Source organism: Panthera onca, chromosome D2, assembly GCF_046562875.1.
Source record: "Panthera onca isolate mPanOnc1 chromosome D2, mPanOnc1 haplotype 2, whole genome shotgun sequence".
NCBI classification, from domain to species: Eukaryota; Metazoa; Chordata; class Mammalia; order Carnivora; family Felidae; genus Panthera; species Panthera onca.
In genome coordinates, this window is record NC_138349.1 from 17,147,377 (window position 1) to 17,171,384 (window position 24,008).

Genomic DNA, 24,008 nt, shown 5'->3' on the forward strand with positions numbered 1-24,008 from the left:
TAAGTATACATTTATCTAATAAACATAAATTTATGTAAATATATAAAATTTATTTATTTTCCACACTTCTATTTTGTTTTTAATAAAAGTGACATGCTCACTGCAAAAAAAAAAAAAAAAAAAAATTCAAACGTTACAGAAATGCTTCCCCCACATGGCCAATCTTGGTCCTACTTCTCAGAGATGGTTCTTATTAAGAACTAGATCTAAGTTCATCGAGACTGAACAAAAAGGCATTGTCAAAGCAGCAGCAGACCTAACATTGACTGAGTGCTCACGACCTATCAGGCAGTGAGCTAGGTGCTGTACGAATGTCACCCATTTAAACCTCATAACAAGCCTTCAAGGTAGGTATTTTTCATTAGAGCTGGGAAAGTTGTGTACACACACATACATATACACGAATACCAATACTTTAGTTTTGCGAAAATGGGACAATGTTATGCCTACTGTTCTGCAACTTGCTTCTTTCGTTCTTACTATATTGTGAACATCTTTCCATGACTGCACATGCCGAACAGTTAACACCTGCAGAGTTTTGAATTACATGAGGTCATCCCAATGAAGCAATCCCTGAAGAATTTTTGTATTATTACAGACAATGCTACAGTGAGCATTAAAAAATAATTTTTGTATATTTGTGTGAGTAGTTCTGTAGCACAAATTTCTGGGAAATAGAAACAGGAGGTTGCATAAGGTTGTACATTACGTTGCACACCTTAAACTGATACAGTGCTATATGTCAATTACATTTTAATAAAGCTAGAAAAAAGGCAAAGTCTTAACTTCAATCCAGCTTTAAAAAAGAAACAGTAAGGGGCACCTGGGTGGCTCCGTTGGTTAAGCGTCCGGCTTCCACTCAGGTCGCGATCTCACAGCTTGTGAGTTCGAGCCCCACGTTGGGTTCTGTGCTGACAGCTCAGAGCCTGGAGCCTGCTTTCAATGGTGGGTCTCCCTCTCTCTCTGCCCCTCCCCTGCTTGCTCTCTGTCTCTGTCTCTCCCTCAAAAATAATAAGCATTAAAACACTTTTTTAAAAAAAGGAACAGTAAACTAAAAATTTGTATATGTTCTGTACAATCTGGAAAACAGAAAGTGAACTGTATTTGAATGTTTCTTCTAACTGCACAAGGTCTTTTCAAACCTAAATCCAAATACAAAGTGAGGAGCAGGACATCTGTTTCTCAGAGCTGGTTTTAGATTCTTGGTCTGTCACTAAACAGCTATGAAACTGGGAACTACAAAGGAAGTATATTGTTACTATTATTATTTTTTAAAACATAGCATGTTATATGAGTTTCAGGTGTCCCACCTAGTGATCCAACAGTTCTATACATTATGCCGTGCATACCACATAAATGGAGTCACCATCTGATATCATGCAATGTTATTGCAATGTTATTGACTATATTCCCCACGCTGGATTTTTCATTCCCTATTTTATAACTGGAGGGTTGTACCTCTTAATCTCCTTCACCTACTTTGCCTGTCCCCCCCCATCACCTCCACTCTGCAGCCACCATTTTGTTCGCTGTATGTATGAGTCTGCTTCTGTTTTGTTTGTTTGTATTAAACGTTTGGGGCCTTGATGTCTTCCTGCACAAAAATGACAGCATAGTAAGATATATTTTCTGAAGCCTCCCTTTGCTCCAACGTTCCCGGATTCGATTAGTCCTTTCGCTGCCTTTGTCTTCCTACTTATGAAAAAAGATTTGACGTTTTTGGCCTTGTAGGATCAATTGGTTAATGCGCCAATCAGTTACGACCTTTCAAACGTAGAAGTGCTAAGTTGTTGCCTTATTACTTGTAGAGAAAACAGACCTTTGCTGTATGCGACCTAAAACCGCTTCAACTTCTAGAATAGTTTCTGGGTCTTTAAGAAAACCAGATGATTATTGAAGCCAAGGGGCCACCCTGCCTCAGCATTTTGGACCATGGGTGGGTGTGATGAATAGGGGGAGGTGTTTGGGAAGGCTGATATGGTATCACGTCTCTCGGGAATCTTGCCTTCCTGGAAAGAGCGTTTCCGATTGTATGTTCCCTAACAAAGAAGGGATTGTGCGGACCATGACCTCAGAGAACACACAGTGCATTTCAGATGAGGGACTTAACAATCTCTGTGGTGTGTGGCACAACGTCTGAGCTAACAAGGCCTTACATTTTCTCTGCGTTCCACAGTCATCATCCCCCTGGGCCCTCTCAGCATCCCTGATGAATAGCCAGAGAGGTGATAGTTTTCCCCGCCGTTAAGGGGTAGGTACGGAAAATCAGAGAGGAGTGCTGATGTGCGTTATCTCACGCGGCGGTGAGAGGGAGAGGCAGGGCCCCAGCAGAGTCTAGGGCCCACCCTTGCTCCTCAGCAGTGGGTCCTGGCGTGTGACTCTCCAGTTCGTTGGTGTTGACGCTTTTTAATGGCTGGACTCCTCTTCAGGGTCTTCTCCAGTCCAGACTTACCCAGTCGACATGGTACAACACCTTTGTATTTTAAGGGGCACGTACAGCCGACAGCATGGAATTTCTCTGAATTTGGGATCCGGCCGATGGTGAGTTTTATTTTCTAAAACACAAGTAAGAAGGAAATGAAGCGAGGAAAGATTTTCCTTCGTTGTTTGCTCTTGGTCTGTCCTCATTAGCACCGTTGGAAACTGGTTTGGGAGAAAATCCTACAATGAACCATAACATCTGGGCCAGAGGAAGCCAGGGTGACCTGTATACTTAGGTGGAAGATGGATTTTTATTCCCTGGCAGCCCCTGGCCTGAGCCTTTAGGGAAGATTCCAGAGAACACCGATGATCCCAGATGGGCCCAGTTGTACCAGGAAGTAAAAGCCTCTTGAAACTAGAGGATCCAGATGAAACCAGACAAAACCAGCCCCTGACAAGATCAGGAGGAAATTGAAGTTTGATGGGTTTGCCCTGTAATCTAGCATCTCCTTCTTCTTCTTTTTTTTTTTACACACACCTCTTCTCCCCTCCTTTCAAACTCTCACATTGTCCCTATCCTGTCCCCAAGCCGACCTCCTTGTCTCTCAACTGTAGCCCAACAGGAGGGAAAGTAAATCTGATTGGTCTGAATGCTCTACGACAAATGGCCTGCCCTTCCTGTGGTTCCACATCTCCCCTCTTCCAACATTCTCTTCCCTTCCGGGGACCAGCTATTTGAATTTTTTTAAAGAATTGGCCATTCATTTTAATATAAACAATAGTCAGGAATGGTGGGGTGGGAAAGTAGAAGGTTTTTCTTCCAGATAACCATTTGGGTGAGCACCTCGTGTTTCTCCATAGCATCTAATTGTTCTCCAATAGGAAGGGGCAGGCCGACCCAGCCCAGGAGAAATGCTATTGTCCCCTCCCACATACACGATTCCACTGTCCAGAAAGGCAGTCTTGATATACTTGATATACTGCAGCCAACGTTGCCCAGGTGAAATTCCTGGATCCAGGTAAAAATCCTTTTTTGGTTTTGGAGCTGATGCCTGGATCTTTGAGGTCAGAGTATCTTTTGGTAACTTTTGGAAGGATCCGGAAGATTGTATAGGGCACGTGGCCTCAGGGTGGCTTTTTGGCAACGGAAATATATTAGAATTACCTGATTGTTGGACTGAGCCCCTGAAATCTACTTCTCTTCCACCACACAAACTCCTACCTGGTCTTCAAAACCCGAGCGAGACACTACCTTCTCTGAGACACCTTCCTAGACTTCCTCAGATAGATTTACTCCTTTCTTTCTGCTTCACTGGCCCTCTGTTCACATCCTAGGGCATATACCTTATTGTAACCAGCACACAACATGCCTGTTTGATCCATACTATGTGAGCTCCTCAAGCCTAGGCTGAGGCCATTTTTGTAGCTCTAGGACTTAGCTCAGTACTAAAGGAGATGTTCATAAATGGCGAGTGAGTGAATGAATGAGAATGAGTCCTTGCTCCACAACTATTTATGTATCTTTGGCAATTCACTCATCCTTGGCTGCTTTTCCCATAGAGGTAATAGGAATAGCATGGGGTAATTGTGTCAGGCAGGAGAGATAAGACCTATGTAATCAGAAACCTTCAGAGCTGGAAGAAATTTGAGAGATCACTTAGCACAGCAGTTTTCAGGAGTTTTTAAAAATTTAATTTTACTTATTATTATGATTGTTTTAGAGCAGAGAGAGAGAGAAAGTGAGCGCGACTGGGAAGAGGGGCAGAGGAAGAGAGAGATAGAATCTCAAACAGGCTCCATGCCCAGTGCAGAGCCCAACATGGGGCTCGATCCCACGACCCTGGGATCATGACCTGAGCCAAAATCAAGAGGCGGGTGCCCAACCAACTGAGCCACCCAGGTACCTCAGTTTTTAGGATTTCAAGACAAGGAAATGTTTCTTCAAGGAGAGCTAACAGAGCCAACATCCAAAAAACATAAATGATAAACGTAGATTGCTCTCATCGAAGTCTTACATATTGTCCCCTTCTTTACCTCTTCCTCAAGTTCCTGTCGCTTAGGGACCCAAGAAGCACAGTTTGAAAACCAACTATCTTCCTGTAGAGAGAAAAAGCTGAAGCCAAGAGAAGAACGTGATTTTCCCAAGGTCATGTAAAAAATAAACACAGGCCAGGGAGGGAATTTACCACAGGGAGACTATACGCACAGGCAGAACCATGGCTAGCCCTTTAAAAACATACATAGTTTGTACACGCTCGCATGTTTTGTTTCCTTCTTACAATAACTCAGTGAGGAAGGTACAGCTAGGTCAATTTCGGAGATGAGGGGACTGAAGTGTGTAAAGCTGAACCTGGCCAATGTTCCCCAGCCAATCAGAGAAGTAAAAGCACAGATAACTCTATGAGTACCTACTAGGTGCCAGTCACGTGTGTAAGCATGCTACACATATTATCACATTTAATTCTCCAACAACTTGTATTATCCTTACCCCCAATTTTGCAGGAAAGAGAGATGAGGCACAAATTGACTTAAGGTGATGCAATGCAAATCCTGAGCCAATGCGATTCCATTGTAAACTCTTTCCACCGCATCATGCTGTGTATCCGAGGTCCTGGACCCCGATGCTCAGTCTCTTAATCCGGAGCCCTCTCCAAATATCACTTTGATATTTGAATATGAAAGAATTTTGGAAGGGTTCTACAGTCACAGTCTGTTATTTGCATGCATTTACATGAACCGTTCAGGCTCCACCCAAGACCTTGATCTTATTCTTGGCCAGAACTGGTCAGCAGGACTCACCTCCTTCTGGACAGACCGACTGAGAAACAAGGAAGCCTCCTCCAGGCCCTGGGGCATCAGGTCATTCACAGCCAAGATGTGATCTCCGTGAAAAAATAAACATCCCAGGTGCCGGGGGCCTTGCCACTGAGCCACACTGCAATGGAACACAGCGTTCAACACAAGTGTGAGACTGTGCTCGCAGGACACAGACTGGGGTTCCCTCATTACCAGCTTCTTCAGCTATGTTACACCCCATCTGAAGTAGACAAACTGCATTTTCTGCTTGAATATTCTTTCGTCTGTCACCTCTGTTGGACCTGCCCTCCAAAGCCAACTCTAATCATACCACCTCTAATGGCCCTCCTACATTCCTCTTCCTTTAATTAACCCCCCATCCCTGACTTCTATTGCACTAGGCGAGCACCCATTTATTGTGTATTTAAGTACAGTGCATTTTATGTTTGCTTGTTTATGTGGCTGTTTTTTTTTTTTTTTTTTTCACCAGGCTATGAGACCCCAGAAGTAGAGTGCTACCTTCAAAAAAAAAATTTTAGACCCATATAACTCCAAGGAAACAGAAGGCGTTTAATAAGTGCTTATTGCAAGTGAGCACATGATGATTACACAATGACTATCTAGTGACTCTCTAGTGAGCCTCTTAGATGGTGGGAAATTTGGAAAAGTGGAAGAGTTGTTTACTGCCCTCTTATAGAATGAATAAGCCTTTTACGTTAAAGGACTTTCTCCCCTTGTGAAAATGTAATCTTCCTTCAGAACAAACTATGAAGTTTTTAAAAGAATTTAGAATCAAATTAAACGGTGCTGATTTTAAGAAGATTCTCTCTTTTGTGTCTGTCCCAGACCAACAGGTGTCTCAAAGCCTCAGACCTTGGTGTGACCATTTGTTTTAGACCTTAGATTCTTGTTGACTTCACTAACTTTTCGTTTATCAAACGGTCATTGCTCATTGATTGGGAATGATTTCCTTGGACCATACCTATTCCTTCCGGCTCTTCTTTACCTTCCAAAAATCAGAAATGGGTACTGGACTTTTGGGTACTCCACTACCAACCCACTTCCCAGCTGATCCTCTTACACAGCAATACCTTCATTTCTGCCTCAACCAAAGATCTTTTGTGAGAACAACTCAACAGTCCAAGCTGTCTGATCGGTTTTGCCACATACAGTTTCAGGATATAATCGTTGTCTGCCTATCTCCCAACCCCATTTATAATCAAGAGCCCTCAAATCTCCAACCTACCATATCCGTCCTGCAGCTTCCGTGAGACTAAGATAATTTATGACGTCAGAAGGAGAAAGGAACACATTCAGTTTCTCCACCTGGCTTTCATCAGGGATGTTACTACGAGATAAGATGTTTATAAAAGTCACCTCAGGCAGCTCTGAGCTGGACATTCCGACTAGACTTTACTTCCTACCTCTAGGATGGTATTTCCCAGTTAAAAATTGTCCAAGACATTGGGAGAATATGAATTTAAGTTACTCATTAATGCCCTCCCGCACCCCTCTTGGGATGTGCTAATGGATGGCAGACAATGGGAAAAGAACAAAAAATGGACTAAACTGATTATATATCACACCAGTCTGCTTATTTCTCCACTGGAAATGATTCCATAGAAGAATATACTGGAAAGACTTAAAACTGAGAACAATTTCATCAAATGCCCTTGACATCACTTAAAACCTAAATCTTCCCCTCTTATTCTATAACCAAACCTCATGCAACTCGCCCATAATTTTAACCATAGACGTTGGGTGACATGCTACCCAGGTCAGCGTGATCCAGAGTTCCAGGGCCCGAAAGACTAGCCAAGGGATAATTTTTAGAAATATTTGGAAATGCTACCCACAGCCCAGGGGACTGCTTTGCTTCCAGCTCTGTTACTCATTGTCCTTGGCCACCACATCGGTAAGAAGAGGAAGCTAGTCGGACTGTTGGCCAACTTGAAGATTTTTAGGAACCATTTAAACTTGAATTCTGAGTTAAAAAGGAAGGCTGTGTTGCTCTAAGGGCGCATAGTTTTAGAAAATAAAACTTTACTTGATTAGTATAGATAGTTGCACAACAGTAAGTGAGGCCAACCCCTTTTTGTCATTCATGGTCTGTGCTTCCATATTGGCAGGTGGAAGACAAGAGTCACTTTGTGAGCCTTGTTCTTGCAAGTGAAGCCCCCCGTCCTGGATCTCTGGAAGGGCCTGGGATCCCTCTTTGCTATCAGCAGACTTGTGGGATGTCTCTCTGAAAAAACTAGAAAATCAGAAGTTAATACAATACCCTTTGTCACCATGTTTATTTACAACTTTCTTTGGTGGGTGAATCGGATTTCAGTAGCTAGGAGCCATGTGAAAACTAACAAGGTCTTCAAGTATGCCCAGCCCTCAGAATCACAGCCACAGTTAGAATCAAATCCAACAAACTTCCCTTCTGAAAATGGATATGGAGTCAAAATAACCCTTTCCATTGGAAGGGCTTGAAGGACAGAAGTGAGGATGAGACATCAATTCAGAATAGAAAATAAGTTCCCCAGGAGACAGAAAATGACCCGAGGGGGTCACTACATGGGTAGTGAAAGCATTTCGGTGGGTTGAGAAAAGCATTCTCACTTCTTTTTTTGAGATTGCGGAATAATGTGTTGAATTTGGTCTATGGTGATGTTTTTGAATGACTGTATCAACAGTGGTTGTTCTATAAGAGTACATTAGCCGGAATCAATTTTAAGAACATGACAGTTTTACGTACCAGGATTTCATTGGCATGTAATGATGTTCATTTGTCTCCGAGAACTGTTCTGGACTACCAGGTTCAGCAGGTTGACCAGAATCATTGGAAGCAATAAGACTATCCAACTACAGACAAGAGGGATAAGTGTAAGGATGCAAGGCTACCAATAACCGGGTAGCTTTTTATCCCTTACGTGATGGCTCTGGGCCCTCAAAGGGTCAGTACATCCACCGCCGGATGAGCAGTGGTGCTCATGCTGGGAGGCTGAACTGGGAAAGCTTCTGACTGACTCAAAGTCTGTTTTCTCCTCCTGGATTCCCCGTGTTTCCGATACGGTGTTTTATTGGACTAAATTGCTATTTATTTTTCTGTTTCGTCACTAGGCAACTTAATGATATGAACTCTTTCTCCCGACTGGTGCTGCTGTAGACACGTGTCACCAGGCTGGGTCAAAGCTGGCCTCAGGCCACCGTGCTCACAGGCTAGCCAACTTGCGTCAAGGGGCTGCGGAAGTCCTAGAAAAGACCTTGCCCTTGGGAGGCTCTCGGCTAGCCCCTCACTACTAAGGCATTTGGGGGACTGGTTGCTCAAAAACCCTCAGGGCTTTTAATCGCCTGCCTGGCAGTTGAATCATTAACCCATATTTGGAAAAATTCCTTCCAGCCAAGCCGGTCTTCCCGCTGCTCACCTACAAATGGTGCTCTTCCAGAGCCAGGTTTCAGGCCACTTGCGTCACCTGGAGCCCCCCCTTCCTCTCTGGCCTGATGAAGCTGTGTTCGGGCCTTATGAGGTCCCGCAGCCCCCTCTGACCCCCTCAGCCAACGCCAGTCTCATCCTTCTCTGAACTGTCACTGCATAGTTTTGTACTTACTTTTGGCGGGGGGAGTATTTTTTAATGGCCTTTTCTTTCTGTCTGGAAATCCCCTCCCCGCTTCCCTTCCCTCATGCACTCCAGGCATTTATCGGCGTCTCTCTTCGGCACAGAGCCCTTTCTGTCTTGTATCACGGCCTCCTTCTTTTCAAGGGTCAGCACCGTGAGCACCTCACCTGTGCCCGATTCACCAGCGAGCCCAGCCTCCTGCCTCAGGAACAGCACGCAGCAGGGACCCGGCAAATATCCATACAAGGAAGGAAGGATTAGTGGATGGAAGGGGTTACCTGTGAAAGAATACTTTGAGGACTAATATAATGACTCTCTTCTTCTGTATCTTCAGTAGTCTCTGACAAGAAATCATGTGGCAGATGAGCTTGTCCGAGTCCTGGAGAATTGTTTTCCATGAAATGCTGAATAAAGAGAGGAAGACAATTAATTCTATTCTCTCCCTCTCTCTCTCTCTCTCTTTTTTTTTTTTTTTTTTTTTTGCAAGAGACAGAATTAAACCACATGCTTTCTGGGAAGCCATATTAGATTAATTAAGTTGAGAAGATCGGAAAATTTCCCAAGGTTACATGCAGAAGTCCACACAACTTGAACTCGCCTCTTGAGTCTGGGTCACCTTGATGAGGTAAAAATTCAAGCCCGTATTTCAGGCTGTTCTCTACCATTGGGACCTGTAACTTAGAACAAGCAGTTCTCTCAGGGGCGGGTGGTGGGGGAGGGTATATTCCAAGGCGCTAAGGTCTGCCACTGAGTCCCCCCACTCCCATATACTAGTTTTCACCCGGGGCCACCTGGAAAGATAATCAGCCCACGGTCAGGGCACCACACCTTTCCTCTTCCTGCTCAATATTCCTCTTTTGTGTTCTGCTTACACACTTCTATTGTTTCCATAGCAATGCAATTTGCTAATGTTGGTCATGTGATCATATGAATTACAGTCTACAAGGTAATGTAGGTTTAAGCAACTACCACCTTCCCTCCCCAGTGGATACAAGATCCTCTACTAAAGCAGCTGCTTTGCATGGCAGGAAAATTGTTACAAGTACAACTTAATTCTTCCAAGAACAATGCCTGTGAGCAAGGGTTTTGAAAAGAACTTGAATGTTTTCTAGGAAGTCCTTGAAGGGAAGTGATTTTAAAAACAAAATGTTTTCAATGGTGTCCATTTTTCTAGTGCCAAGATCATGAAGCCAGACCGTGGTGAGCTGGGGGTGAAGAACGGTTCCCACAACAATGACAATGACAACCACCATCACCACCACAAAACCCAACAAGGTAGATGGTACTCTTAACTGGAGCTGACTGAAAAATCTCCGAATTCGAATGCAAAGTGTGAAAAGGCAAGACGACCAGTAACGTTATCTTTCGAAAAGCAGGGGGTAGGAAAGCTTTTAACATAGTTGGAGAGCTCCCAACTAGATAAAACAGCAGGTTATGCCATATTAAGATGTGCTTGGCACCCAGGGAGAAGGAAAAGTCAATGGTTACATCTCTAACGGACGAAATGGTATCCACGGCAGGAGATAAAAAAAAACAACCCAACCACTAGGTCCGTTAATCCAAAGTTGGGAAGACTGAATCCAAGAGAGCTGAGAGCACAATCACAAATCACTTTCAAGAGCCAGATGTATTTTTTTCTTCAAATGGGTTTCATTAGAAATGAAGTCACACACACACACGCGCACGTGCGCACACACACACACACACTTAAGAGGAAGCAAGATCGATCTGGGTAAATGAAAAAGATGAATAAGAACCTTGGTTTTACCCCAGAAATATAGACGGTATGGCAGGAGACCGAGTGGTGTGTTGGGAATCTTTTTTACAGAGGTAATCTGCACCCTTTGTGTGAAAGGAAGGAAAAGGTTGCCAGCCAGGCTTCTGTTTAGCTGGAGGGTTCTCCGGCCAACACACCCAGATGCATGGTGAGGCGCACCCAAAATGAATGAATACATTTCCAGGTAGGCAGGGCAAGCAGGAAGGCTCATTTGTGGTATAAGAAACAGACTAAATATAGGATAAATACTAAGGCTAAGATCATGACGGTGGGTTAGGCTTAGAGGAAGGTGTCAAATACATGGGTAATACTTTGGAAGCATCAGCAGACTCCCAGGCAAGGCGTCGAGAGAGAGAGAGAGAGAGAGAGAGAGAGAGAGAGAGAGAGAGAGATGGAAATCCGATTACCATGTCTGGAAGACTATTTCTTGGTGGGGTGGGGTTGACAGCCTCTGACGTGCTGGAAGGACCAAGGAGAGGACTGGGGTCTGAAGAAGGCCTTTTACCACCCAGGGAGAATTTCTCCTGCTTATGGAAGAGGAATATTGCAATCAGGGCACAATCCATGTCTTACCTGGACCGAAGCAACAGCCTCGTCGCTGGGCTTCCCGCCTTCACTCTTTTCCGCTAACATTTATCCCCCCAGCCAGCCTTCTCTCACCAAGATACAAGGTGATCATAGCTCTCTCCTGTTTCCAAGCCCTTGAGGACTCTCAGCCTGGGCTTCCGATGTCCTGAATTTCCCTCCACCTGTCTTTTTGACCCTGTGCCACTATTTTCTGGTCATTTGGGTCTACCATAGACACACCTCGCTTTCCTTCCTCCACGGCCTCTGCCCTTGCTGTGGGCACAGAACAACTTGGAGAAAACATGTCAAAATGATACCTATACACTGAGTTTCATTTATAAAGGTCTACCCTCATAAAGGACTTGTGTAAATCAGCGAAGGTTCTCGGGAAGTAAATTAAAAACCTAAAGCTACTAGCCCTTACATTAAAGAGAGATTCCACTGAAAATGCAAGAGATATGAAGAGCCTTTGTACAGACACCAGCCTAGACTTACTCACTGAAAAAGGTAGCTGTTATGCACCTTGAATAACAATGATGGGAACTGCTGTAGTCTTAGCTACGCTTAAAAAAGTGCATTTCACTCCTCCGACCCCATAATGAAAATTTGAAGGGTCTGCATTTTAGGTCTCTTGCAAAACACGGAAGTATTTTTCCCTATTGTTCATCACAAAAATAACAAGGATGTACATTTTCTCACTTATTTTTTCCTTGTATTAGTGCCAGTTGCTCAGGAGGAAAAGCAAAAGCTACCATTGTTTCCTTGTGACAGAGGCTGTGTTCGGGTGCCCTGTTATTTTATCGGCAATGTAGAGTCACCTCTGTGTTCTGGCGTGCTGCTTTGACGTCCCAGCAAAATGATAACATGAAGGAGACCCAGTCTTTAATCTTCTCCCTGTTGATAGGAATAAACTTTTCAGTTGGCGTGTGGCAACAATAGCACCTGTGCTCCTTTTGAACCAGAAAAAGATTCTTTTATTAAGGTTGGAACAGGCAGTGGGAGCAGGTACCAGGGAAATAAAGATTTTTCCCGAAGTAGCTTCAATGACCCACTGGCTCCTCACCACCTCCACACTTGCACACTAGAATTAATCTTCCTGCCGCCTCTGCGAGGAAAGCTCAGAGAAATGGGAAGAACAGTCGAAAATAACAGTAGTGATCATAGGGTTGGGACCTTTTGGCTTTGACACTGATTTCTTTTGTGTTCATAAGCGAGCCCCTTAACCCGTCAGCACCATTTTTTGAATAGCTACCCAGGTGTGCCTCCCTTTGGGGGATGCGTGTGTTTATGAAGCCTGTGTTTGAATGAATTTATATAAATCACAACTTTTCTATTGACTTTCATGACAATGTGAAAAAGAAGGCTGTTCGCCTTGAGCTTAATCTGCAGCAGATCAAGGCCCTTCATACTTCGGCGTGAGCGTTCTGTGCCTCCTCTGCCCAGCTTCCTCCCCTGGCCTTGGCCTCTCTGTCAAGCAGCCAATCATCTACAAAGGATCCGTTAGGCACCTTTGCTAACGGGAGCCCCCCTTAAAAACCGAAGACTTCTTCAGGGATGAACATGGCCCCTCCCTAACATATGTAGCTTGTACAGATGTTTGTGTATTGGGTTCTTTTATGTGAAAAGCAACTGGGGTGATGAGGATGGGGGTGTGGGTTGACTGGCGTCCCCTCAAAATTCATCTGTTGAAGTGTCAATCCCCAGTACCTCAGAATGTGACCTTATCTGGAAATTGGGTTGGGTTATTGTAGATGTCATTGGTGAAGATGAGGTTATACTGGCCTCCTAATTCATTATGACAAGCGTCCTTAAAAAAAGTTTGGATGCAGAGACACGCTCACAGGGAGAATGCTGTGTGAACATTGTAGTTCTGCTGACAGAAGCCAAGGAACTACCAGAAGCCAGGAGAAAGGCCTAGAACAGACCTTCCCTAGAGCCTTCAGAAGGAACGTGGCCCTGTGACACCCTGATTTCAGATGCCGGGCCTCCAGAACATACGTGAGACAATACGTATCTGTTGTTCTAAGACATTCAGTTTGTGGTACTTTGTTATAGAAGCCCTAGGGAATGAATACTGTTACTTTCTGACATGTTTTAACAAATAATGAACACTACCCAGTAATGAACACTAATGATGGTGTTGCAGGGGGTGGCCGTGGATTTCTGTTCAAAGTCTGTTTATTGGTTATTGGTTTGAGATATTTTGTCTGCTTGTCTACTTTTTACTGCGCACACGGGAAACACTGTGTTATCTTACTACTTACCTGTCATGGCCAATGAGGAAATATTCCCTGTTAGTGGTTCTGATGGACATCACCTCATCAGGGTGGCATTTGAACATCTTACATACAGATTGCATTTTTTCATGGCTACTTATGCCAACTTCTACACTGGAGTTTCTGTTAGATATAGACACAAAGTATTACACAGATTCAAACACAATGACTACTGTTTTATATTAAGATGCTAACTGAATAAAATTTAGGTCTGCTTGATCAATGGCTTGGAAATTGTCCAATAATGTTTCAAAATAAGTTTAGATCTGGCTCATTACTGATTGCAAATACTTAGTTCAGCCTCACATTTAATTCAAAAATTCTTATTTCTGTTGAATTCTTTGTCCTACAAACGATCATGTTTCCTAATTTTCATTTTGTACCGAATTTCTTAAAGAGAAGGCCAAAAAAAAAAAAAAGCAAATCTCAATACTTTTTTAAAAATCCATCTTGGGTTTATGAAATGGTGATTTGATCTGCTCTCCCTCATCCATAAATTAAGCAAATCAAAGTCTTTTGTAACTAAATGCTTATTAATGAATAATTTATGAACTGGTATATACAACGTGAAATAAGTATGTGGCTGTGTTTTACTCAGGATGTTCTTCATTTCAGCTTCTTTTCAGCAACCAGTATTGTAAGCATGAAGGCTTTGGTGCTTTCAGTCAATGATTTAAATTTCAATTTGCATGCCCTGTGTTAGTATTCGTTGTTATACACGTTTTCCGGACTGGATGCGCACCGGTCAATTTCAATGGAACCTCGGCGATGTTCGTCTTTGTAATAGGAGACGTGAAGTCTCCTTCCCCCACTCTTTGACAGAATGAAAAACCGCTTTTTCCAAGAAGACTGAAAAATGAAAACATTTTGCATCTTAGTTGGATCTCCAAGGAAGAGAAGGGATTTGAAAAATGTTCAGGAAGCTAGTGGGAGGCCCGTTAGATCATGGTGCATACTTACAGCAGAGAAGAAAAGCTGAGGAGGTGGTGATTTAATAAAGTAATCTTGTTTGCAGACTTCATTTTCATAATAAAATGTAAATTGTTCGCCTAATAAAAGAAAGTGAACAGACTCAGTTTGTTCCCTGTAGATTTGGGGAAGGAACTGGTTCAGCTGGAAAACGCTATTTCCCTCTGGAAAGGTCTTCCAATTATTCAGTTATGGAAAAGAACTTCGATCCTAGAGCAGGAAAACAAAGAGCCCAAAGGACCGAGGGCATTATCCTTGTTCGACCAGAGCCAGGACTTCCCTTCAGATGACGTTTAGAAGCTCCTTAACGTCGGGTTCTCATTTCTGGGGTGCACCACTGGCTCTCCAGATGTGAGCAAAGGTTTTTCTCTATTCTTGTCAGAGCACCAGCCACAGGAGCAGAATAATTCTGCCTTGCTCCTTGGCTTAGTAAACAGAAGCAAAAACACCTGCTCTTTTTTTTTTTTTTTAATTTTTTTTTTTAACGTTTATTTATTTTTGAGACAGAGAGAGACAGAGCATGAACGGGGGAGGGTCAGAGAGAGAGGGAGACACAGAATCTGAAACAGGCTCCAGGCTCTGAGCTGTCAGCCCAGAGCCCGATGCGGGTCTCAAACTCAAGGACCGCGAGATCGTGACCTGAGCTGAAGTTGGATGTTTAACCGACTGAGCCACCCAGGCACCCCAAAAACACCTGCTCTTGAAAATGAGGTGGCAGGGTGGTTACATCAAAAGGTTTCCAAAATGTTAACTGCTTCTCCATAAGGATTGAAATTTAGAGGGTTTTTGTCCCCTGTATTTTCAAAAATGTCTTCAAGAAATATGTACTACTTTCATTATTTAGAAAAATGTCATGTTATTAAAGTTTTTTTGCTTTCACCTCCAGGCTGTAGTTCTAGTTTGCCCATGGTTTTATAAAAGACCATCTTTACTAAAGAGTTAGAGCTTTTTAATTAAGTGAAAACAGAATCAGGATTAGGTAGCACAACTGATGGGGACATTATGCTAGAATTTAGTATTTCTTTTTTTTTTTTTTTAACATTTTCTTTTAAAAGTTTATTTATTTAATGGGGTGCCTGGGTGGCTCAGTCGGTTAAGCGTCTGACTCTTGGTTTCAGTTCAGGTCATGATCTCACAGCTTCGTGCGTTTGAGCCCATGATCTCACAGCTTCGTGGGTTCAAGCCCTGCGTCAGGCTCTACACTGACAGTGTGGAGCCTGCTTGGGACTCTCTCTCTCTCTGCCCCTCCGTGATTTGCACTCTCTGTCTCTCTCAAAATAAGTAAACTTAAAAGAAAAGGCTTATTTATTTAAGTAATCTCTACACCCAACGTAGGACTCAAACTCATGACCCCAGGATTAAGAGTCAGATGCTGTTCCAATTGTGCCAAAATTACTACATGAATGTAGTAATTCCTAGGCAGCTGTCCTCACTTTGCTTCCTTCCCCTCCTCTGTAGCAACTCTGGCTGCTCCCCACCCCACCCTCCATCCCTTTACATGCACACGTACACACACGGAAAAGGAAACGAAAAACAGAATGAAGCAATATTGCAAAAACAAGTTTTGGCTGGCTCCTTTTTAACATCGTATGGCCATGGACAAAAATCACATATTTATTTACTAAACAAATATTGATAGAGCACCTAGAATCCCTACCTTTCCCTGCTTCCTTATCTGTAAAATGGAGACAATAGTACTGACCACACAGATATGTGGGGAGGACTGAAGGAGTTAATGCATGGAAACCTCTCAGTACTGGGCCTGGCACACAGTAGGGCTGTTATCAACAACAGAGGAAACTTTAGCCTTTATTGTTTGCAGAATAAACCAGTCTCTCATCTGCCTCTAATACAGGTGCTCTTTGGTTGTATTAAATTTAAAAGGTTCAACAGATACAGTATTTTATAAAAATTTGGGCCTAGGAGTCCCTAATAACATCGTATACAATTAGCAGAACCTTAAAGTAAAGTAAGTATCTATGGGTACGTAGCCCAGTTTGTCACTCCCAGGGTGTCTGTCCCCAGTATTCACATCGACTACCAGGACACAAAAACTCTGACGGTGTTTGTTGACCATGGCAATGGTGCTGTATTCTCCAGAACTGAAGCTGAGGAAAATAACCCAGTAAACAATTTGGCTACCTTAATCTGAGTTTACGAAGCCATCGGTACTGAAGCCATCAGTATTCAGCCAATTTACTGGTTAAGGTATGTGAAGTCCAGAAATATTATGCGTCTGCCTCACTGCCCCATTCAAGCAAACTCAGAGGGTATGGTGACAGAAAAACCCTGGCCATGGTGACATTGATTGTCAATAAGGGTACTGGGGTTTTTGTCTATAGTAGGATTCTGGGCTTAAAAGTGAGCTACTAGAGACACTTAATGATGAGGTCTTTTCATGCCACCTGGCTTCTGCTTGTATTCCCTGCCTTCATGGAGCTTCCTATCACGTGTGGAAGGTGGGTGATAAACAAGAAACGAAAACAAGCAAGGTAAGTGCCGGTTGTGATACGTGCATTGGAGAGCATGACCAGGGTGATGAGATGGAATAGCCAGGCAGGGAGGCCCCTTGAGGAAGAGGAGTCAGGGGAAACCTTTATGAGGATGAGAAGGAACCAAGCGTGCAAAGAGCCGCGTAGGCAGAGGAAGTAGCATAGTCAAAGGCCCAGGGACAGGAAAGGGGACGGGTGTTCCAGGAAGAGAACAGGAGCACTGAGTGGCTGGAATATAATGAGCCAGTGAGGACTCTAAGAGTGGTCTAAGATGAGGCTAGAGACAAGTTCAGTTGGGCCTGGAAGGCCGTAGGCCAATATAGTGGGTTTGATTTTAAAACCAATGGACAGGACCACCCACTAATTAGCTTTCCCAAACAACAACAACAACAACAAAAAACCAGTGGGACAATCTCACCCATCCTCTAGGTCCAGTTTGTAGGAAATACAGAAAACAGAAATATGGTAAACACCATGCCAGAGATGTCTTCAGCAAAATCTAGTCTGTGGGAAACTGATGGGACAGATTTTCAGTATTTTTACCCCTGTATATGCAATTTTTGCCCCTAAACATCTTCCCCTGGATTTCCCATAAACTTCTTCTCACATCACTCTATCCCCAGGTGCCTTTTATGAAGTGGTGTTACCAACACCTGTCCAGCCTCCCCACCTAGAACCCTCTGAATCCCCTTAACCATCACCCTTCCATCAGTCTTATGGCCACTCAATGATTAAATCATGCTCACTTTCACTTCCCAAACACCTCTGGGATCTATCCCGATCGTTCTGTTCCCACCACTGCTGCCTTCAAGACCTTCATATGTTTCAATGTATTCAAATTCATATGCATTCAAGACCTTCATAGGTTTTTCACTGTACATTGTAGTGTCCAGTTTGACGCCCTAATTCCAGTCTTGACATTTTCAAATCCATCCTTGACATATCCCTGAGAGTAAACACCAAATCTGACTGATTCAGTACTTTGGGCAAGGATGGAATAACAGGGACTGGGTTTACCAGACAAAATATATACAATAGTGGTTTTCAAGACCCTTGGCATGGGCAATAAAGTCACTGATCCCTATGAGATGGGAAACAAACAAGGTGGGCCCTACCACTCCCTTGAGAGAGTTTCCAGGCTATAGCACAGGAAAGGGGAACTGAGGTGGAATTGGGTGAATTCCTGAGTTGAGGAGACAGAGCTAAGGCTTCGGGGGAAATTAAGGCACTAGAGTTCACAGGGACAGAGTGCCAAAGAGGAAAGAGCTGCACACGGAAAGAATCACAGAAACATGCATAAGGTTCTTAAGAATTCAAGAGTATGGAGTAATTATCTTTGGGCTGAGGACTGTTCCAGATCCACCTGACAAATCATAAAAGCTAGCCTTTAAAAAAAAAAAAAGTTTATTTATTTATTTTTGAGAGAGAGAGGGAGGGAGAGAGAGTGTGCATGCACGAGAAGGGGAGGGGCAGAGAGAGAGAGAGGGAGACAGAGAATCCCAAGCAGGCTTCAAGCTGCCAGCACAGAGCTGGACATGGGGCTTGGACTCATGAACCGTGAGATTATGACCTGAGCCGAAATTAAGAGTCAGATGCTTAACCGACTGAGCCACCCAGGTGCCCTAAAAGCAGGTCTTAAAAGGATCAAATTGTTTCCAAAAAACTTAACTGCATCCCAGAATAAAGCTCAAGATTTGTAGAAATACAAAAATAGGCAGCACCCAGCAAGGTAAAAATTTCGATGTCTGGCAACCAGTTGAAGACTACCAAATACGCAAAGAGGCAGGAAACCATGACCCATAATTAGGAACATTACCGAAATGGGCCTAGAACTGACACAGACGTTCGAATTAGCAGAGAAAGTTGTAAAAACAGTTATTATTACTGTATTTAATATATTCCAGGAGTTAGGTAGAGACACAGATGATATAAGAAAGATCTAAAGTGAACTTCAAAAGATGAAAACCACAATGTCTCAGAAACAAACAAACAAACACACTGAATAGGAGTAACAGCAGATTAGTGCACATGAAGACAAAGTAAGAGAACTATCAACACAGATGCAGAGAGAAAAAAGAATAAAAAAAATGTTAAAAGAGCACCAATGCACAGTGGGACAATTTCTTTATCTTTTTAACTTTATTTCTTTTGAGAGAGAGAGACTGCATTCTTATGAGTGAGCGGGGGAGGGGCAGAGGGAGAGAGGAAGAGAGAGAGGCGGAGAGAGAGAGACAGAGAGAGAGAGAGAGAAAATCCCAAGCAGGTTCCATGCTGTCAATGCACAACCTGATGCGGGGCTCGATCCCACCATCTGTGAGATCACGACCTGAACCGAAATCAAGAGTCAAATGCTTAACCCACTGAGCCACACAGGTGCCTCACTGTGGGACAATTTCAAGTGACCTACTATACAAGTAATGAAATCCCTAAGCGGGTAGGGATACAGAAAACATATTTAAAGAAATAATGCTGAAAAGTGTGTAAATTTAAAGAAAACTATAAACCCAGAGATCCAAGCAGGTCAGGAACCCTAAACACAAGGTACATGAAAAAAACTCTACTAAGGCATGTTGTGATCAAATTGTTCAAAACTAGTGATAAAGAAAATAACCTTAAAATCAGCCAGAAGGAAGGAAAATATGTATGCAGAAGGAAAAAAAAAAAACATGCGAAAGACATTAGATTTCTCATCAGAAATAATGTGAGCAAAAAAACAGTGGAGCAGATATTTAAAGTACTGAAAGAAAAACACTATCATTCTAGAATTCTATATGCAGCAAAAATATCTTTGAAAAATAAAAGCAACTTCAGGGCACCTGGGTGGCTCAGTCAATTGAGTGTCCTACTTCAGCTCAGGTCATGATCTCACGTTTGTGGGTTTGAGCCCCGCATTGGGCTCTGTGCTGACAGCTCAGAGCCTGGAGCCTGCTTCAGATTCTGTGTCTCCCTCTCTCTCTGCTCCTCCCCTGCTCACGCTGTCTCTCTTTGTCTCTCAAAAAATAAAATAAAATGTTTAAAAAATTAAAAAAAAAATAAAGTCAATTTCAAGACATTTTTCAGATAATACAAAAGCTAAAGAGATCCATAAACAGGAGGCCTATACTATAAGAAAGCTTAAAGGAAGCCCTCTGGGTGGAAAGAAATGATACCAGATGCAAATCTGAATTTATATGAATGAATGAACAATGCTGAATGATAACTGCAAAGGTAAATATACGAATTTTGTTTTTGTATTAATTAAAACATTTAAAAATTCAACCGACTGTTCAAACAAAATACTAACAACATACTGTGAAGATTATAACATAATGTGTAAGTAAAATGCAATTTCATTAAGTAAGAGGCATTAAGCCCAGGAGGGGAAAATGGAAGTATACTTTTATAAAATTCTTATATGTGATTTAGTATAATATCATTTGTAGTAAGATAGACTGTGATACATTAAAGATATATACTATATGCCCTAGTGGGACCACTAAAATAACAAAACAGTTACAATTAATAAGCCAAGAAAGGAGATAAATAGTATCATAAAAATACTCAATTAATTTAAAAAACAATGAAAAAGAGGGAAAAGGTGAACAAAGAAAAAATGAGACAAATAGAAAACAATGCTATGATAGACTCAAACCCAATCACATCAATATTCACATTAAGTGTAAATGGTCTAAAAAATTCAATTAAAAGGGTGAGACTGTCAGATCGGGTAAGAAAGCAAGAACCAACTGCATGGTACTCACAAGAAACACATTTTAAATATAAAGACACATGGGGTGCCTGGGTGGCTCAGTTGGTTAAATGTCTGAATCTTGATTTTGGCTCAGGTCGAGATCTCATGCTTCATGGGAGTGGACTCGAGCCCCACATCTGAGCTGTGTGTTGACAGTACAGACACTGCTTGGGATTCTCTCTATCTCTCTCTCTGTGCCCCTCCCTGCTTGTGCACTTTCTCTCTCTCTCTCTCAAAATAAATAAATAAATAAACATTAAAAAAACAAATACAAAGACACAAATAGGTTGTAAGTAAAAGGTCAGGAAAAGGATATACCATGCCAACAGCAGTCAAAACAAAGCTGGACTGGCTATAGTAAGATCAGATTGCATAGCAAAATAGTATTACCAGGGATAAATGTCTTTTTATAATGATAAAGGGGTCAATTAACCAAAAGGACATAATAATCCTACACAATTATGTGTCTAATAAAAGACTTTCAACATACTTGAGGCAAAAACTGCTAGAACTGCACAGAGAAATAGAGAAATCCACAATTATAGTCAGAGATTTCAGTACCCCTCTCTCCATAACTGATAGAAAAAATAAGCAGAAAATCATAAAGATTTAGTGGACTTGAACAACAGGATCAATAAAAAACTTGACCTGATTGATATTTATAGAACACTCAACAACAGCACAATGCACACCTTTCTCAAGGGCACATGCAACATTTTCCAAGACAGATCATGTTCTGGGCCATAAAACCAGTCTCAATAAATCTGAAAGGATCCAAGGTTTACAAAGTATATGTTCAGGACATAATGGAATCAAACTGAAAATCAATAACAGAAAACTTTTGGGAGTGATGAAGATTATCTTGATTGTCGTAATGGTTTCCAAGGCATATACACATATCAAAACTTAACAAATTGTACATTTTAAATATGTGCAATTTATTGTATGTCATTTTTACTGTAAACAGCTATTTCAGGGGTGTCTGAATGGCTCTGTCAATTAAGCATCCGACTCCTGATTTTGGCTTAAGTCATGATCTCATGGTTTGTGAGGTCGAGCCCCAAGTTGGGCTCTGTACTGACAGTGTGAAGCCTGCTTGGGATCATCTCTCTCCCTCTCCCTCTGCCCCTCCCCACCCTCCTCTCTCTAAATAAATAAATAAATAAATAAATAAATAAATAAATAAATAATAGACATTAAAGGAAAAAGGCTATTTCAAAAAATAAGACCAGTCTAAAATGCAAATCTAATGATGCCATTCTCTTGTTCAAGGATTGGTGGTCTAATGAGGTCAAGGTCTGGTACAATATAGTGCCATATTTCCACAGCCTCATCCTTTACTCTCTCTCCACTGTCCTACTTTATATCCACACTGCCCTCTGATACATCCTGCCTCTAATCCACTCATTGCTTTGTTCATGCCATCCCTCTGTGCCGAGATGTGCTCTTTACCAATCTCTCTTTAAACCCTATACAACTTTTAGGGTCCAAATGCCTTCTCATAAAACCTCTCCAGATTCCCAAAACTACTTGTATGCCCTTTCTTTTTCAGATTCCCATGTTTCACACTCACTTTCATGATTCCTATCATATCCCGATTGTTTGTGCTTATCTTAGCTTCTCAGCACAGTTACTCACATGTGTTTATCTTAACTTCCCAACAACATTTATAAACTCATTGAGAGCAATGACTCTATTACTTACTCTGTATATCCTCTATAATATGAAGCACAGTGACTTACTAATGATAGGTGCTTTGATCATTTGATTTCTAAATTATTTCATCCTAAATCAGCTTTTCTAACTAGCCACCTGCAATGAACTGTGTAAACATGAACAAGGACCTTTGAATAATACACCTCGAGCTACCCCTATAATAACAATTTAGGCAGTTTCTCCAAGGGAGAATTTCCTATTAAATTATGAAATATTCTTCAGTCTCTTCTGGGCTATAGTTTGTTTCGGCACCATCTCCAAGCAACAGATGGAACATCTGGTTAATGAAAGTCAAAAAATGTCAAATTTCTAGATAGGTGAGCACTTACACAATAATTAGCTGAACACAGCAGCTTCTACTACACTATCCATACCATGAATCATTGTCCCAGAATGCCACCCATTATCCTCACTAAAACTATCTCCTGTATCCTGGGTAGCTTGATGAGAATTGTTTGTCATTTTCAATAAAGTTTTTCCTTAAGAGAGTATATTCCTTGGGTACCTGGACTCTTCTGAGGTTTGGGTTCCATTATGGCTGTCTGTTCTCCTCTGTCAAAAGGAAGAGTTAAATAAATGTCGGTTAGTCCTCAAACAACAGCGTGCTTCACTGATTAACCACTCAAACATCCAGTGTCAGGATGGTGCCCAGGAATGCTGCTGAGATGGGTTATCAGCCCCCCACTTTCCATTCTGTTCCCAAGGCTGATAGTAGCCACAGTTACAAGGATATATCCAAGCTGCTTGTGCTCACCAAGTGGACAGGTCTGTGGAGGGGTTGCTAGCATGACTGAAGGGACCATGTTCCCTGGGCCTTCTCTGCTCCTGCTCCATAAGTGACTCTGACAACAAAGTCTATGGGGGAAGCAGCACGGAGGAGAAGAGACAAGAACAGGGCAGAAGGCAGGATGCTATGGACCAAATGCAGCCGAGAAAGCATTTCTAGCCAAGAGGAAGCATAAGATAAGTGCTTCTCCATGCCAGGAACTTGCTTTCTCCAGGTGAAAACCAAAGAGCAGGGACCCTGTTCTTCAACTGCCACAGGTGTCTGCCTGACTCTGGGGACTGAGGTCCACGTGGTGAAACTGACTCTGAGAGGTGGAGCCCTGTCCTGGGCAGCTATGCTGGTGATCCCTTGACCAACGTGGGGCCGTGAGAGAAGGGGGATCCTACAGGGTAAAGGGCCTCAGGGCAGGTGAGATCTTTGAAACCAGGAATGTGTCGGTGATCAATTCTTACCTTGAATTAGTAAGACTTTCAAAACAGAAGAAAGCATTGAGCACTTCAGTGCCCGGGCAGTGCCGGTAAAATGGGAGGGAGGCAAAGGGCCCTTGATACATACTTTGCGTATTATATATAATAACATATAACACTCAAATATGTGTTAACTGACTTTTTATGTTATCAGTAAGGCTTTTGGTTAATAGTAGGCTATTTGTGGTTAAGTTTTGGGGGAGTCAAAAGTTATATGTGGATTTTTAACTGCATGGGGGGTCATCACCTCTAACCCCCATGTTGTTCAAGATTCAAGTGTGTATGTATATAAATACTGGATTTCATACATAATATTTTTCATATTATATATATTAAAACCAGTATATGTATACATATGTGAAATCCATTATATATATGAAACCTATTATATAAATTTTGCTC

General features: G+C 42.3%; 1 protein-coding gene across 6 annotated transcripts in view; it reads right to left on the reverse strand.

Moving 5' to 3' along the window:
- Window positions 1–341: 341 nt before the first annotated feature.
- Window positions 342–24,008, reverse strand: part of PLEKHS1 (pleckstrin homology domain containing S1) — a 36,934-nt gene continuing 13,267 nt past the window's right edge. For 2 of the 6 annotated variants that reach the window (XM_060641433.3, XM_060641431.3), the window contains exons 4-15: window positions 22,858–22,904; window positions 14,406–14,494; window positions 14,188–14,294; window positions 13,434–13,568; window positions 11,988–12,063; window positions 11,010–11,129; window positions 9,104–9,229; window positions 7,964–8,070; window positions 7,265–7,471; window positions 6,464–6,565; window positions 5,221–5,356; window positions 342–2,555 (exon numbers count right to left, since the gene is read on the reverse strand). In XM_060641433.3, coding sequence (XP_060497416.2) covers window positions 2,355–2,555; window positions 5,221–5,356; window positions 6,464–6,565; window positions 7,265–7,471; window positions 7,964–8,070; window positions 9,104–9,229; window positions 11,010–11,129; window positions 11,988–12,063; window positions 13,434–13,568; window positions 14,188–14,294; window positions 14,406–14,494; window positions 22,858–22,904 — 1,453 coding nt within the window. In that variant the 3' untranslated portion in view covers window positions 342–2,354. Of the gene's footprint in view, window positions 2,556–4,909; window positions 5,082–5,220; window positions 5,357–6,463; window positions 6,566–7,264; window positions 7,472–7,963; window positions 8,071–9,103; window positions 9,230–11,009; window positions 11,130–11,987; window positions 12,064–13,433; window positions 13,569–14,187; window positions 14,295–14,405; window positions 14,495–22,857; window positions 22,905–24,008 lie in introns of those variants that run through there. The other 4 variants (XM_060641436.3, XM_060641434.3, XM_060641435.3 and 1 more) reach the window with 4 other exon arrangements.